We start from the raw sequence: 18,175 nt of genomic DNA, 5'->3' as shown, positions 1-18,175 counted from the left end.
TGCTATCTATGCACTATTATTAGGAAGGCCTTCTAGAAGAAGAAATGTCAGCTTACAATTAATTTTTACCATATTTATTTCAGCGATGATATTTACCATCATATGATAATTTTCTATGCAAGTAATTATATAAACTGTCAAAGAATTGCAAAACTCACCAAATGACAGAAGGACAATATGCAGTATACTAAGACCAATTTTTTTAAATGACTAATTTTTGTTCCCATAGATAATTTTAAAATCACAATGTTAAAACAGATATGTGCATGCATTCCTGAAGTGACTTTAGTATTACCTGGAGAGTTATGCAGGAGAGCCATGAGCGGGCTGTGGGCATTTCCCCAGCTGGTGCCCACGTGTCTCTATGAGGAGAGTATTTTTCAATAGTTTCCAGGTACATATTCCATCCACCCTCACCTCCTAAAACGTATATGTCCCCCTCCACAACACTTGCACCTGTAATAAATCAACAATTATGAATTCAGGGACAGAAATCTCATGTTCAAAGCCTTACAAGAATACCAGTGAAGCTCATTACAGCAGCATACAAGTTATAATTTTATGTTCTAACTACATGACAACTGACTTACTCATTCATTAAATCTAACTCTTGGGAATTCTTACTCCTAGATAGTGAATTGAAATTTTCAACCGAGCATTTCAAGTATTATCGAGTGAACATGGAAAAAATCCCAATTGATATGACAAGCAAAGGAAGCAAATATATTCTGTACATTCTGCGGTGGCATAATTTACATTAAAGAATTTAAACATGCAAAACTGAGCTACTAATGTTGTAATTGGACCAAAATGTAGCTCACAGAGTACATTGTATTCTGTTCCTCTTTTAATACATCTTACAAGAAAAAAGAATTTTTCATTATTCCATAGGTACTTAAGACACCGTCATCACTAATACTGGCATGCTGGCTATCAGCTTTCATTTATCAATCATCATCTATATCTACATGCATTATAAACTTTCAAATCACTCGCAATCAGATTCTAAGTGTAAAAAATTCAACATTTGAATATTTGAATTCAAAGTGACTTTGAATATGAACACATCTGGACAATTTTGATGTAGAGCAAAATTTATACTCATTCCAAAAGATTAATACAAGAAAAAAATACTTAGCACAAAACAATTAATATAAGTTTTTAGTCCAATCGATTTTAACAAAAGAAAGTCATGCAACATGACCAATATACAAGGTGAAACCTAAGTTTGGTCAACTTCCTTCAATCATTAATGGAAAATTGTTATTTGGCTGATGAATAAAATGGAATGATGTAATGAAAATGAAAGCTGTCAAAAATCAGCCATTCATTATTCACATTAAAGTGCTAAAATTTTCCCCAGCTACAGCAATTTCATTTTGCTGTTATGGTTTGTTATTAATTTAGTTGATTTACTCCTAACTCCAATAATAAGTATAACTTATACGAAATGTATACTACTATACATGAAAAGTTATAGATCTAAATATAAATCAGTGCATTTTATGCAATTCCAGGCAAGTAAGCATTTATTTATTTGATTATTAAATTCAGTGCTTTCAATTGCTTTGGTTTTAAAATCTCATTTCAAGAGTTTTACAGTTAATATTACAATGATAATATAAACTTTTAGCGATAATTACCAGGTCGATACCGTTTTTCTTGCATTGGTGCTCTATATTCCCAACAGTTGTTGCGCACATCATAGCGCTCCACCTTATTTGTATTTTCAGTTGATGCATGCCAACCACCTGAATGAATAATGAAAGGGAAATTATAAAAATTGTTCAAATAGAAAACAAAATAAAAATTATATACATTCTAACAGGGTTAATTAAAAAAGTTTAATTGTACAGCCACGTTTTATGGTGAGACTAATTAAATATATAAAGTCAACATGCAAATGTGGGAAAATGAAAAAGCCAAGACCGTAAACTTGATTGGCACTGGGTTTATTCTAGGGGGTAGAAGAAACAAGGTGACAAGTCACAGGAAAATTGAAAACACACACTCAGCCACTTGGGTGTGTTTGGGAAACAGTGACCCTTGTGTACCTCAATCACACACAAACAATGCAAGAATAAATAAAGGAAACAGACTAGCAACCAATCAATCACTAGGGCGTGTTAAGGAATAACAGTCACTCTCATGAATCACATTCATACACACAGAGTTTGCGAGGAATCTCTTATGCCAGGGACCCATCGATCTGACATTGGAATGAAAATTAAATACAAAAACCAAAAAGAAAAGACACAAGTTCACGTTCGCAGTTACTCAATCACTTGGGTTTTTTAGACCTTTGTGAATCCCAGCACTCACTCACCCACTCAAGGTTTACAAGGAATCCTCCTATGGCAGTGACCCGTCAAAAACACAGATGAATACAAAAATATAAAATCGATTCACACAAGTTCTCACCCATCCACTCAATCACTCAGGTGTGTTTGGAAACAGGGATCTTTGTGAATTACATCTACTCACACTTCTGGGATTAACAAGGATTTCTCCTATGCCAATCACCTGTCACTCACACAGAAAATACAAAACGAAAAAAAAGGAATTATGTTGATGTTCCATCACTCCACTAATGTAGACTTAATGTTCATGAGCTTTCTAAACCAAAATTTTAGCCACCAATAGTAGAATTACCTCAAATGATTACATTTATAATTGTTACAACCAAATGCACCAATTATATAATTGATCTTCCATTAACATGGATATAGATATTCAAGTAGTAAATTAAATTACCCATGACATATATGTATGGTCCAATAGCACAAGCTACAGCTCCTGAGCGTGGAATCAGCATGTTTCTCAATGTATGCCACCCATCACACCGTGGATCATACCTTTGAACCAGATCAATGCCATCCCCTTCCTGATGAATTGAACCACCTAGGAATGGATCCAGGATGACATGTGTTCATTAATTACAATCTCAACATCTAGTAATTAGAGGCTGAAATTAATAAAATTTTTAATCATACAATAGATTTTTTTTTAATTTTAAAATTGAAACATTACAGTCAAAACAAAATGTATCTAATTGAAAGCATTCAAAACTACATGAATGCTTTTTTAAGCATTTCACTTAATCTTGGCAACATGGAAAATGAATGCAATGTGACAGGCACTTTTAATTGGATTATGAGGCAATACCAAAAACAAGCATTCTTTTTTCACTTAGAGAGAGAGGTTAAAGGAGTCTCATATGAATTTAAGCAACAACTAACTGATAAGAAATAGGTAATGATGGCCACATAGGAGGGAGGTGAGTCCAAATGCCCATTCACTTCTATTCCTCACTCAGAAGATCTCCCACCGAATAACTATTCGCAAGTTCTTAACAATTGTTGATAATCACAAGCAAGCTGTGCTTTGCATGTTGATTGCTCTCCATATTCAAATAAGGGAATTAACTGAACTATTTTTTACCAGTTAAGAGTGAGCTGATGTTTAAAGAGTTCAGTTTAAACCAACCTGTAACATATAACAAACCATGGTGAGAGACAACAGCAGGAGAAGTCAAGGCATGAGGCATTGGAGCAACAGGATACCACTGATTACGCCAGGGGTCATATCGCTCTACTGATTCCAATCCAAATGTACCATCCCAACCACCAACAGCAAATACACAGCCATCCAGCATTGCTAATCCTGTATTTTTAAAAATGGTATCAAAATCATCATTGAGTGAAATAGCCAAATTTTTTAAGGGTTAAATATTATTGTGGGAGGTGAGTGCTGTGGGAGTGTGCCCAGTGCATAGAAATCTTTGAGAGAATTAAGGAATGTGTTAACTGCATGTTAGTGATTATTGCTGTGTTAGGATACATATTTTTATTCTTCTCCTACGCCAGCTGGGATATGGTCAAGCAATCTAATTCATTCTTATCCTTATTCTTTTTGTCGCTTGCTTTCAATGAGATATGACTTGAACGTCATGTTTTACCCATATTAAGTACATCTTCCCCATTGACAACAACCTTGACGTAGAGGAAGGTCTTACATGTTCCACAGAGCTTTACAACTGCCTGGGCAGAAGTGACAATAATTTCTCACAAGAGGATCACCTATGCCAGATAGGTAAGAGGATGGAAGTCAGATAAAAGGTAGTTCATGCAGCATTTGTGAGGCAGCCACAAAGATATCTGATCCAGTTGTGTGGCCATGTGGTGGTATTCCACTGAAAATACTATGAATATTTGACTGCCTTCTGCTACTACTTCTTTTGGTCCCAGTTAGAGCTCCTAAATTCCATTTTCTTGTCCATATTTCCTTTCTTAATACTCTTGAATTTAATATTACAGAGTTTGAGTGCAAAAAATAATGCTGTGCACAGAAATACACATTTATTCTACTCATACGACAATATTTGCACATTTCTACGTTAAATTTATGAAGGTTAAAAACAAGGATAATGAAAGCTTTCACAAGGTAGACATCGAGGATAAAATCTTCCTATTGGCCATGAGCTGGTAATCACATTGATACTAGTCTAGTAGAATAGGGATTTTGATTCTCTATCTAAGTGATCGATAGATTTGTTCACCATAGAACAATACATAATTGTATTGATACAGATACACAGCAATTTCATTTAATATTTGATGATTATCATTCAAATGAAAAGACATTTTGAAATTCCTATATTGCATATAAATTTCTGGTTTTTCCCCATGGAGAATAAATTTCCTGTACAATTCCCAGTTTTCTAGATTTCCTGGAAACTAGACATCCAGCCATTCAATACAATGCAATGGTATGAAACCTGACATGCATAATAGTGGATATGAAAATTGAAAAGTAAAACATTTTTGTGACTTCCTTGGTGCCCTGATTGGTTTACAATTTATCCATAAATACTACGCATTGTCATTTGTGAAGAATATTTGACTATAAACTAATGGTAGCAGATAATTTATCTAAATATATTATATTCACACATTATTTTTTGAATCTGTTCGAGGAGTCGCACTTCCAAATTTTATTGTTAGGAGTCTTTACTGAAAATTACTATCACTATTTGCATAAAAAAATAGCTAGTTTTTACAATCATTATTATATTTAAATCCTTTGACATGTATTATTATAAAAAAATATCAAAATAAGCTTTCAAAATATCTTTTCTGCCCAACCTCAAATTAATATAATCATGAAATTGACATTTTTTCACTAGTCCCCTTAAATATGTAAGTTTGAGGTTTCACTGCATGCAGTTCATGATCTTTAAAACATAGTAATGACTTAAGTGGATGCATGGCATGTCTCTAGTTTGCAATGAATATATTATCTGATGTTAACGGATGAAAACCGGCTCTAATTAACTTTCAATCAGATTGTAATGCAGTGGTTCATGAAACCACGTAGCTGGAGAACAGAGAAATAAAGAGCATGTCATAAAGCATGGAACCAAAAAGGAGATGATACTATGGCATTAAATATGAATGTGTGAAATTTTAAATTTCTACATTATTAATACAATTGTTTATATTAGACTCATTTTATTTCCAGAGATAATAATGAGGACTTGATAAAAGATTATGTAGAATGTTACAATAGCCATGAAATCTACAATGGGGCTGATTATTAAGGCATAGGTTAATCAATCATCCCAACCGATGAGAACTCTATACAAGGTGTGTTAAAAAAATATCAAACCTTGGGTCGGCAAAAGTACATTTATTCATTTTGAGGTCCGACACCCTAATCCCCTTCACAGGGTAGTCCCATTGGGAATGCACTTCTTGCTGTGGACAACCCATTGTTGAAAACACTTCTGGAATGCATCTTTTGAAATGGTGCTCAGGTGGGCTGTTGCCTTCTGAATTATGTTTTCTTTTGATTCAAAATAGGCCTCTATCAGTGAAATTTTCAGCTAAAGGAATAACCAAAAATCACATTGTCCAGGGAGTAGTAAACCTGATGAACCACAGGAATGCTATATTTAGCCAAGAAAATATGAATTATTGGCGAAGAATGGGTGGGTGCAGTGTCACAATTTCACTGCTCACAGGTCCATTCATTTGTGCCATACAGCATTGCAAAGAAAAATTAAGGTTAAATAGTTCTTTAACACCCCTCGCACTTGGTAGGCTGCTGTGCAGGAATAAGGTTGCACTGTGGTGATAAGTAAAGTCAAAAGGTATGATTTGAGGCGAAAGCTTACGACTCCATGCCGTAATGTTTTTTAGGAAAGAAAATAATTCCTTTGAAGTCATCAAGCGTTACATGCTGGTGGGGATTGTGAAAAACTAACCTAATTCTGAACGTGGTGTAGTCATGGAAGACACTTCATTCCAAGCATTAGCCAAGAATGGGTCATAGCGCCATGCAGTAGGAGAGGGTCGTCCATCAGGGAACTCTCCACCACAGAGATATGCCCAGTTGGAAGATCCAGAAGACACAAGGCCATGTTTACTGTAATTGATGAAAATACTCATAAGTCAATAGTCCAATCAATTTAATAATTTTCAATACATTTATTAGTTTATTAAAGGTCAACAGACACTAAATAAGTCAAACATATAATTCTTAAATTAATAAGTATACTAACTAGGAAGCAATCCTTTAATTTCATACTGTTTTACTCACAGGATATTCAGGTTTTTTTCTAATTTAATTTGTGTAGTTTACAATTTAACTTAGTTTTACAACTTATTACAAATTATAGTGCATGCATGGTGTGCTTGGAGTTAATACTAAAATGTAGTAAATTAGTTGAAGAGTGAGTTTCTGCATGGTATTGGAATAATGAATATCATTGTGAGTAGGAAAGATTTAAGCTGATATTTAATTTAAAATATACAGTGAAACCTCATAATACGAGCATGATCTATCCCATGATCTTCCTCATAAAGCAAAGCAGTCGTTTAGTGAAACAACTTTTTGCATATAAATTGATGTAAAATACGATAATGCGTTCCATGCTGAAAATAAAATTTTGCACAAAATTCATTCAAAGAAAATTATGTATACACTGTTTAGGATCGGGGATTACATTCATCTTTCCTTCCATCCTGGAATTAAGAAACTGGGAATTCATACAGAATTTGTAAAAGCAAAAAAGAATAAAAATAAATTGTTAATTATTTATTCTATGTACTCATTGCCTTCTTACTAGAAAGCTGACTAGTTTATTAAAAGACATTAGTTTTTGCCGATGCTTCAAATTTTGGTAAAAATGCAACTCAGAATTATTGTTACATAAATTTATGGCATACATCACCACTGCCTTATCAGGGCAATGCCTCATTCACATGGCAGGATGCAGAAGTTTCCTGTGACCTCCAAATCATATTTAGCCTGCTGTTTTACGGCTTAAAACTTCTTGAAGGCTCATGGAGTTTCTGAATGGCAAACAAGCAGGGGTTTGATTTCCAAATTGCCACTCGCATTTGTGCAAACTATAAGCATGAAATGGTCTTTCATTGCCTTGTGGTTGAGCAATGCATTCTCTGCTACTGTAATGTGAACAAATAGAGGTTCACTTAGGTATCTTCTTCCCTAAGAAAACCTTCTCACCACCATTAAAAATATGTTATGGTAGGTAACGCTCAGAATCAATGAGATTTCTGAAATCACCAAGTAAGTTCCCTGCTGCTTTTGACTCAGAGCTTGCTGCTTCACCATGTCTCACAATGCCATGGATGACAGTTCTTCTGGTTGAATTCTCAAACCATGCACAGCTTTCCTTAAATACTTGTTCCGCCAATGACCCCAAAATCTTAATAATGAGTTCAGCGGAAATCACTTCTCACAAGTGATATACTCATTAATAGTGTTTTTTTTCATTTATGTATCTGAAAAGCAATCTTTCAACATAATTGAGAATACATAACTGTTGCGTAGATACCCTTGTCACTCTATTTGAAGCATCTATCTCCTTAGTCTTGTTGTCCATGTTCTTGAAGGAAAGACCAATTGTTGATGTTGACCAATTGCTAATGTCTGTACTAGATCAGCCACACTCACACCTTGTTCCCAATTTTCAATGATTTACATTTTATTTCTACTGATATTTTTATTCTCTTATGGATTTCTTCTTATAGATTTTTCTTTGGAGTCAATTTTAAAAACTATGAAAAAATTTTTATTAAACTTTGCATAAAAATCTCTGATAATATGATTGAACACAAATGCCAGCAGAACCAGCACTAGAGACAAACTGCAGTAGCTGGTGTTCAATGAATTCAGTGATTCCACTCTCCTTGTCACTCATGATGCAAAAAGTTGCTCATTAAGTGAGTCATTTTCAGGACCAATATTTTTCAGGTTAGGTGAATTACTCACTGTGGGAGGTGCTTGCTAAGTGAGGTTCCACTGCATATACCTCATAAAAATCCTGAACAATCTTTGTGGGACGAACGGACATGAAAATAAGAGACCTATAAATGTTGGAAATCCATCCATTGAACCCTTATCAAGTCATTTATAATTGAAAAATAAAAAATCTCACATGCAGTAATAAGAACAACAACCAAACCCTGCTTGTTATTTATGAGCCTTTTCAAAATCAACCAGAGACAAGTGGGGGCACTCCACATCATAAATGATGAAGTATTTGCATCAAAAGTAAGTCAGTGGCCACATGTTAATCTCCAATTCATTGGCACAATCAAAATGTCTTCATTGATATCCCCTTTATCAAATGTACACGTTTTTAAAATCATACTTCCTCATTTGAATACTTTTAACAATCATTATCATTAGAAAACTACCCATGCCCATTGGGAATTCCTAGCAATCTTACAAACTTCAGTGGCTCCATCTAGCAGACATCAAAAAATTGCCACCAAACACCTTCCCATGAAGATACCACAGACACCAAGTCTTTTAACTTAGAGATATCCACTTCTCTTTTCATGAATAGCTGCCATTGAACTTTAAAGCTTTTTTCAATATTAAATACAACATTGAGCTAAAATACAGTGTTCCAGGTGCTTTTGCCAAAGTTCAAAACATCATATCTTGGTATTTTGTCCACTTTTCCATCTTTGTTGAATCCATGTTAGCTTTCTCCAATTTTTCTGCAAAGCCTTTCATTTTTTCACATTTCAAACATTCCACTTCACACAGCCACAGCTGTAAAGCTAATTTGGTCAACCAATGCGATGCTCGTCTTGACAGCTCGTACGGCCTCGTTTAAAATCTGCTACCCAATATTTTACTGTCGTAAACGAAGGAGCAGACTCACCCAGAGTAGAATCCAGTTCAGCTTTTATATTGGTCGGGCTGAGGCCTTTCAATTTAAGTATGATATCACATAATGATGACCAATTTTTTCCATTTCCACAAATTCAATGAAAACGTTTACTATTGATGACTGCCAAAAAATACTAAACAACATGGCATCTTCAAACTTGAAACATATGCTTTATAGACTGCATACTTTCTAATACAGTGATATTTTTCAAACAACTACCACCATCTCTAGGTCAGGCTGGGTACTCCTGGGCCTTCCGCTGTACTTGATACTGGTCATTAGGACTTCCTGTCCAGTATTCATGACTTGCTATGCCAGCAGTAATAACTCCTGATTCCTAGTCTTCTTATCCCACAATTTTTTCTGCTATCTTTTTTATTTCCAACATCATGCACATTTTAACATCATGAAAACAACTAACTTTATTTATTAACCACCTATGGTAGCCATCAGCATTAAATGTATAGGCCATGAACATAAAATTAAACTGAAATAGGAAATAAAATAAAATTGAATTTAGCTCGGGCATTTTTTCACATGAGAATTTGTCATTCAAAATATAAGTAAAATAATCCTAATTCCAATTCTATAAACACCCGAAGGCCGCCCCCCCTTGTTTTTAAACATAAATGCCAATATTCTTTATTAACTAAAATACCATATAGCATGAAGTACCTGATAGCAAAGGGTAGGCAGTCAAGGGCTCTCCATTCTCCAGAAGAAGGTGAGAAACACTCAACTGTTCGAAGAACAACCTTGTCATCTTCACCTCCAACAGCAAGAACAACCTAAAGTAACAAAAAAGTCATTTTGAATGCAGCTTAAGCTAAGTCTAATTAATGTGAATACGTAATTAGTGACTGGTAGATAAAATTTTTAAAGTTACCTTGAATTTGCAATTTTATTGAAAAGGTGCCATAGTGCCACTTGGAAATTGAATAAATATCAATGAAAGACTGAAAAAAGATGTGATTCCCTTCTAATTAGTGACCCAATATAAGTATTTTATTACAGCATAATTAATTATTCTTTTTGACTCTGGAAATGAGTCTGCCATGGGAACTCAAGGATAAGAAAATTGATTAACATGTCCTTGAGGTAAAATGTATTAAAATGAGAATTTAACGGTCAAAGGTACCAACTACATTTTTCATTTGAATTATTTCCTTCATATTTTCTTAAATGAAATAATTGGGCTTTAAATGTGTTTTATGTCATTTAATAATTTAATATTGGAGCGGAATCTATTCATATTAACATACTCCAGCATGGAAAAATTGTCTGATAGACCAAAGAGTTGAGCAAATTTCATATCTGGTTATCTGTTATCTCTTTTGACTTATTTATTACATTTTTAAGCAACAAGATAATTTCAAAGCAAAACCAATCATTTCCTAACCTACCAATCATGAATATCTTCAAGAAATCTTCAGGTGTAATAAAAACATAAGATAATGAGGTGAATTTATCACTTAAGAAGAAAGTAAAATACAAGTAAATTGAAACCTATTACTCCCTTCACTATTTCATAAATAACACTGAAATTTCAATTTCTACAATTATTTTAACAAGATAGCTACAGTAAATAGGCTAATTCCATATTTAATACAACTAATCAAAGATGCCATTATATTTTAAAAACCAAGAAACAATTAGCGGCACCTGGCAGGTATCTGCACAGGCTCTCAATCGTGCACGCTCAGGATGGGGGAGCTCAGAGCGCCTATCAGGAAGCAGATGATAAAGGCAAGCATCCTTCAGTAGCTGCACACATTCCTTATTGAAGATGGGCCCTTCTGCAGGAGGAGGAGGAGATGTGGCAAGTGAAGTTACACTTGCAGCTCCCTTAGGCTTGTGCCCTTTACATGAAGAGCAATGAAGACCATCACCCTTTTTTGAACCATTTGATCCAGGTTTTCTGAGAGACTGAGGAGGGGGCCCTGAAGTCATCGGCTGACTGCTACTTGCACTCTGAAAATTATGAACATTTTATACTGTTATTGTGTAAAAACCAAATTTTTCATTAAGATGAATTACTTATAACATCTATTTCAATAAAGTTTAAATATGGATAGCCAGCTCTCTTAAATATGTATCGAAATGTAACATATTTGGAATCCATTTATATAAATATTACATGAATTTTCTCATCAATAAATACAGTTAAATTCAACACCCTGTTACATGAAATACAAGTGATGAAAATATTTAATGTTATCCCATTAGTGACTTCAGTTAAAAATAAAATGGGAGTAGTAAGAAAAAGTTTGAAAACAAAAACTTATATATGCATTTATTGAAATTCAGCCTGAATAATTCATTATGATGCACAATGTGAGATTCATAAATAACCAATTTACACCTTTTTTATTTACACCTCGATTATTTCTTATTTAGCTTTGGTACTTCTGTGAACAATTCTTACAATGAAGCAGTAATTACAAAAAAATCACTTTTTGAATATTGTCTTCTTTGATTTTTTTTAGTAAATCACCGGTTAAGGTAGGTTTTTGGATGGATAAAACTACCAAATAAATATCTTGAATTTTTTTAATATGTTCTTTGAATATTGAAATTAAAACTCTTAGCTTTTCCACAAAGAAAAATTTTGTAATTACTACCTAGGTTTCGTCATGGTATAACATCTTCAGGTAAAAATACAGGTCAACCACAGTATAAATATATGTATATAAATAAATAAATATATATATTTTTTACATATTCCTTCTTTTTGTAGAATGTCTTATAATAAGGAGACAATTCTAGTGTGCCACAATGACATAGGCACTCTGAATAAAATGGGTGTATCAGAAAATTGCTCAGTCAAAAAACTTTTTGGAACACTAAATATGATGCCAGAAACGTTCCCCATATGTAATTTATCTAAGCAATCTTGTAAGGTTTAAATGTAAAGAGTGAAACAAATAGAAAAATAACTGATTTCATACAGGAAAAATGTAAAAAATGGAATGTATATGAATATAAGAAATATTAGATCATGTTATAGAAAAGGCAGTGTGAGATACGAAGATGGAAAATCCAGTTCAAATAGACTATAGGCGACAACATCGCCTATGGCTTTAGGAAAAATGAAGATATTTTAAGGGGCACTGTGGTGGCATTAAGGGTGAAGTTCCAAAGGTTGGATAGTAAGCTTAATTAGATCAGTACTAATAATGGCTGTTCCAAAATAGAGAAAAAAAGCATGCGGGGACTCTTAGATCATACGTTGATTTTACATACAGAAAAAGTCAATGTTAATAAAACTATCACAAAAATAGAAGATTTCAGATGTTAATCTTATAGCGAAATTCAGAATCTATTTTTATTGCGTGGAACTTATGAAGTGCTGAGTAGTTAACAACTTAAAACTTTTAAAGTTTAGTTATACATGGCATTTGTTACAAGGGTCAAACCATAAACTACCTCTGATTGGTAGACTATCTACTATAATAAGGGTGTGAACTTCAACATTAATGCATTAATTATGAGTTGAAATTTTTTCTCAGTAGAATCACTCACACTTACTTGCATTTCAACAAGTATTTACATCACAAGGACCCTCATCAAGAAGGGAATGTTTAAATAGTAATAATTACTTAAATCCAATATTATTTAGTTTCATTTTGCCATTTGGTCTCCATTACACCATCTTAATAGAAGAATGCTCTAACTTCTTGTTTCACACATCCATCACAAATTGTGAACTAACTGATAGGAAAACATCCTGAACAAACCTGAGGTAGTGCAGGACCACATGCTCCAGCTAACTCTTCTTTTAAGGTTTTTGAACTCTCACTAACATCCTTCTGCTTCACTGCTGTTTGAGCAGGAGTTGACCCTTCAGCAGTTGGCTTATCTGTAATCTCTACTTCCTCTCTTATTGTTACCTTTCCTTTTTCTTCTTCAGTTACCTCTTCCTCATCAACTGGGAAGATGCCATTCCACTGGACCATTTCAAGGTAGTCATGAAGAAAGTAAGGGCTTAGAAGGTGCAATCGCACAACTTCCAGTACCTGTAAAGGAACATAATTAATACCATTTAGCTGAGTTTAATCCAAGATAACCTTTGAACATTTAACTAGTAGGGCAATAATGAAAGAAAAGGAAGAGAAAAAAGCCTGGGTTATCATACTTGAAATGAAATACATAATGAAACCATTTAAAAATCAATGCACATTATGTAAAATTAACCTTTGAGTTTCTTTTTAAAACTTTTATATTAGAAATTGAAGACTTTTGGAAAATCTGTAATCCTTCCTGAAATGAAAGAATCAATACTGACAGCACTACATGTTCATTGCACAAGAAAAATACCTTACCCTTTATGCATTGGTGAAAAATTAATTAAGCAAGAAAATATTATGGCATGTAGACTGAATTTAACATACTATATATCTAAATATTCATGACCTCAAAATATCAACCTATTTTTATTTTTACTATTTATTTACCATAATAACAATTTTTGCTATAACTTTGCATTTAATTGTAAATTATTACCACTTAGGTCTTATGATGGTTCAGTTGTTTAGCAGTTAACTGTATTAGTGGAGGCAAAACCATCGCTAAGGTCCTATTGGAGAAATCTTGCAGCACCTAGGAAACAGAAATAATCAATGCAAAGAGAGAAAAATTATGGAGAATGGCATTTTCAGAAAATTTGAGAGGAAACTAGATATGTGCGCCAAAAGTGTAACAAAAGATCTGGTACCTTCTTCTGAGGAAATGAAGTTTGTGATTTCAGTGAAACGATTATACCTTCATTATGAACAGGGAAATTTTCTCATACACTAAATTTAATTTAAATTATTTTAAAAAGAATCTTCATCCATTTTTTGATCACTATATTCCTAACAAAAACTGACATAAATAGTAATAACTCTGGAATTCGTGGTCAATTAGCATACTATTAGGGAAATATGCACTTAATATCTATGTATCAACACTTCAATCATGATCATATATGAGGTTTGGACTTGAATAATTGTGAAGGTGCTGAAGAGATTTTAAGAGGTCTTGAAAAATAAAAAAACCATTATCCCTACCATGGATGTTGTTCGGATAATCAAAATGGAATGAATTTCAGAATTTCAGGGCTGTTTTAGTGCAATACCAACCTCTTAGCACTTTTTTTTCATTGGATACAACTTTGTCCATCCATTATTGGTCAAATTCATTTAAAATTGAAGGCATTCTCCCAATACCTCAAGACTTAAGAAAGTTATTTCAATTTATAAAAATAAAGGAAGCAAGAGCAACCCTAACAAGTACTGACCAATTGCAATAGTCAAGTTTTCACTAAAATATTTGAGAAAATATAAATCGACTTACATACCACCTCAGTGGAAATAATTTATTACCACATCATCAACATGGGTTCATAAAAATCAGGTCCATCATTTCAGCCATAAGTGAGGCCATTAACTTCATTCTGACTTCTCTTGACAAAAAGATGGAGGCAACCAGCCTTTTCTTAGATTTAATCAAAGACTGACTCAATAGGTCATGGTATTCTTGCTAAAAAAATTGCAGTGTTGTGGAAAAAGAGGGGTACCAAGGTAGTGGATCAAGTCATATTTGAAAGATCATGATGATACAGTCACTACAACAGTGGTTTTCAACACATTACAAAAGGCAATCCAAGTCCATTGGTGTACCTCAGGGCTCTAATCTTGGTCCAGTACTTTTTTAAATTTATATTAATGATCTGCCCTCAATGTTAGCAAAAGAATAGGAATAATAATGACAACATAATGCAGGGAATGGGTTGGTTAATGGTGGAAGGTACAAATTTATGGAAGTGGTGGATATCCATAAAGTAAAAGGTCACATTTTCCACTGTTTTCTTTAGTGAAAACCACTAGTTATGAATAATAAAACTAATAAAATGCACTGTATTTTACTGATGATGAGACTAGGTGGTTTTCACAGAATCCAGAACCTGACTACACAGTAGATAAATAGCATTTACTGGGGGTCTTTGAAAAATGTTGGGAGATTTCTTTAGTTTAATTTCAAATGACCCCATCCAAATTTAATAATCAATATAAGGTCATTTTTATGAAGATCTTTGAGTGAGTGTTGGTAAAAATTGAGGGAGGTACCACACTGAAAAGTTTTTAATGAATGTCAACTCCATCATCACTTGGTACATACAGTGCACAAAGTGATCACATTTAGGAACACTAAGGTTTAAATAATGAAGATCATGGTTTAGAATTGAAATTGCAGATTAAAAAAAGAAGAAGAGAGCTGGCAATGAGTAATAGGATCCATGAATTGTTGATTGCAATTAAAAGTTGTCATTTAGTCAATGAATACGGCTAGATCTGACATTCTGACTAGATACATCATTTAAACAAACTAGAGTAGTTTTAAAAAACTCACCATAATGAGTATACTGTATGATGATACACACTATGCCATGTAAACAGAGTACATCTGAAAATACATGAGTGACTCAAAGATATAGAGTGAATCTTGATGCTAAGCTACAAGTAATGTTATTGACAAACCAAATTACTTTCATTCTGGCAATTAATGACATCTGGCAAATACATCATAGAGTCAACACCAAACAGGAAAAATTTACCCAATTTCAACAGCAAACTCTCATATAATCCACACATTTACAGAATAACTTTGAAATTTTCATAAAATTCCTGTTTTTCCCAACTTTCAGGGAAAATAGATTTAAACTAGCAAACTCTCTAAATAGAGGGAAACTTTAAACTCGAACATAATGCAAAATTGCATTATAAAATACCAATACTGAGTCTCCATATCAAGATAGAGAGAAATAGTTCCATTAACTTAGCACAATGAAAAACAATACCTTATGAAACTCTTTGGCTCTCTCTTGAGGATCATGCTCAAGCCACCGCACTGCAGCACAGAATACTACTTCCTCAGAATCAGCTACGAGGTGATCACTGGATAAAATTTCTCGTAATTTTGCTGGAGAGAGTGTCAGGAATTCTTCATGCTCAGATACGTCACGAAAGTTCCTAGAAAGATTTAAATAAACATATTAGACATGAAAGCCATGGTGAAATCCCTCCCAAGTTTTCCAGGGATTAGGAAATGTAATTTAACATTAGTGAATTAAAAACTAAACAAAAATAACACATAGGTGTACCTGTAAATAAAAAACCATTGATAATACTTTACTGGTAAGGTTAGGTTTTCGGTGGACACCACCCTAACTCATCTATATAACCTCATCTCCACATCACTATAACATTTCTCAGTCTCAGATAACAAAACACAATGCAATACTCTACACTAGAATAAACCTTTCCACAATGTTGCATACTTTCTGCCTCCCAACAGTCCATCCCACATCCCAAGTAGTGAAAGTCTCTTCTTATATCCACGTATGGAAAAATAGTTGGGTACTGCAGTAAATCAGCTGCGTACTAGCTGTGGTCCTGGAGAGGATGGAGTCCCAAGTTCTGTCATTAAATTCTACTATCCTTTCATTAAAGAACCCTTACTTTGAGTAGTTTCAGGTGGAATTTTAACAAAATGAAGAACAGATAGTAACAATTTTCCAAGTTTAATTGTATGACTGGGTTTTGATACATACCATCATCTTCAGGTTTATTGCATTCATCTTTCAGGGTATTACATCATCTCCAGTTGACATAAAGATGATGTCATACATCGAAACCTGGTCATAAAATTAAACTTATCTATTGGAAAATTGTTACTGAAAAGGGCACTTTCCTTTTCCACATAGAATTTTTTTTTATTACGACCTAGGTTATGTTGCAGCGTAACATCATCAGGTATATTGGAAATTTTTGAACACATATACTTGAGTATTCACCCAAATGCTGGGAAAGAGGGCAGGGGAGGAGGAGAGAACAACCAAAGGATAATTGGAGGAGAGAGGAGGAAAAAAGGTGGGGTTGGGGGAGGGAAGGAAAAGGTTAAGGAGTGAAGGGAGGAAGGCTCGTGAAATTTCATAGATGTCCAACCGGTTAATGGCAAGATGATTAGGTGGAGGACTATGGGAGACCATTAATGGCCTGTTGTAGGGTGGATTGGTGATGGGGATGGGGGGGGGGGGGGTTAAAGGGCTGGTCATTGGGAAATGCAACAAAGGGGAGTGAGAGGGATATTAAAATTCGTTGGTTAAAATATCCTTTCCCGAATTAGCTTGGAGTAGGATCTCCAACTGTTCCAGAACATCCAGGCAGTGTCCCTTCCTCTCCATTTGTTCAAGTTGTCCCCTTCAAAGTAATACCCCCCAGATATTATACACATATGCCAATGCTTTTTTCAATCCTCGAAGCAATTCTGATAAGTACTTTATGGTATAGCCTTGAGCTATTCCAGCAATGCATACTTTATCTCCTCAATTGTCGCAAATCTCTGTCCTTTCATATGTCTCTTCAGTTTTGGGAGCAGGCAAAAGTCGCAGGGGGGCCAAATGCGGTGAATATGGTGGCTGAGGCATGAATGTGATGTTGTTTTGGGCCAAAATATCTCTCACAAGCAATGATGAGTGAGCAGGTGAATTATTGTGATGCAAAAGCCATGAATTATTTTTCCACAATTTTGGATGTTTTTTTCGTATTGCTTCTCACAAACAGCACTTAACTTCAAGGTAATACTCCTTATTGATGGTACGATCTTGTAATAAGAACTCCTGATGCACTACACCACAGTAATCGAAGAAAACAGTGAGCGAAACCTTGACATTTGATCAAACTTGGCATGCTTTTTTCAGCCTTGGTTCTCCTGGGTTCTTCCATTGGGACACTTGGGCTTTGGTTTCGACATCATAACCATATTCTCATGATTCATCACTAGTCATCATTATTTTTGAGCAAATCAGGATCATCATTGATGTCATTCAACAGCTCTTGAGCGATGCTCATGCGACGGTTCTCCTGGTAAAAATTAAACAGTTTCGGAACAAACTTCGCTGACACTTGCCTCATGCTCATAGAA

At 34.3% G+C, this 18,175-nt stretch overlaps 1 protein-coding gene across 2 annotated transcripts in view; it reads right to left on the bottom strand.

Moving 5' to 3' along the window:
- Positions 1–18,175, bottom strand: part of LOC139695150 (kelch-like protein diablo) — a 53,684-nt gene that overhangs the window by 22,393 nt on the left and 13,116 nt on the right. For both annotated transcript variants that reach the window (XM_071593813.1, XM_071593805.1), the window contains exons 6-14: positions 16,050–16,221; positions 12,949–13,227; positions 10,874–11,182; positions 9,887–9,999; positions 6,266–6,426; positions 3,487–3,663; positions 2,755–2,901; positions 1,644–1,751; positions 296–456 (exon numbers count right to left, since the gene is read on the bottom strand). In XM_071593813.1, the coding sequence (XP_071449914.1) occupies positions 296–456; positions 1,644–1,751; positions 2,755–2,901; positions 3,487–3,663; positions 6,266–6,426; positions 9,887–9,999; positions 10,874–11,182; positions 12,949–13,227; positions 16,050–16,221 (1,627 nt within the window). The remainder of the gene's footprint in view (positions 1–295; positions 457–1,643; positions 1,752–2,754; positions 2,902–3,486; positions 3,664–6,265; positions 6,427–9,886; positions 10,000–10,873; positions 11,183–12,948; positions 13,228–16,049; positions 16,222–18,175) is intronic.

The sequence above is a fragment of the Hetaerina americana genome, unplaced genomic scaffold, assembly GCF_022747635.1.
Source record: "Hetaerina americana unplaced genomic scaffold, ioHetAmer1.1.p SCAF_1, whole genome shotgun sequence".
NCBI lineage: Eukaryota > Metazoa > Arthropoda > Insecta > Odonata > Calopterygidae > Hetaerina > Hetaerina americana.
This window is presented reverse-complemented; position numbering and strand designations above follow the sequence as displayed.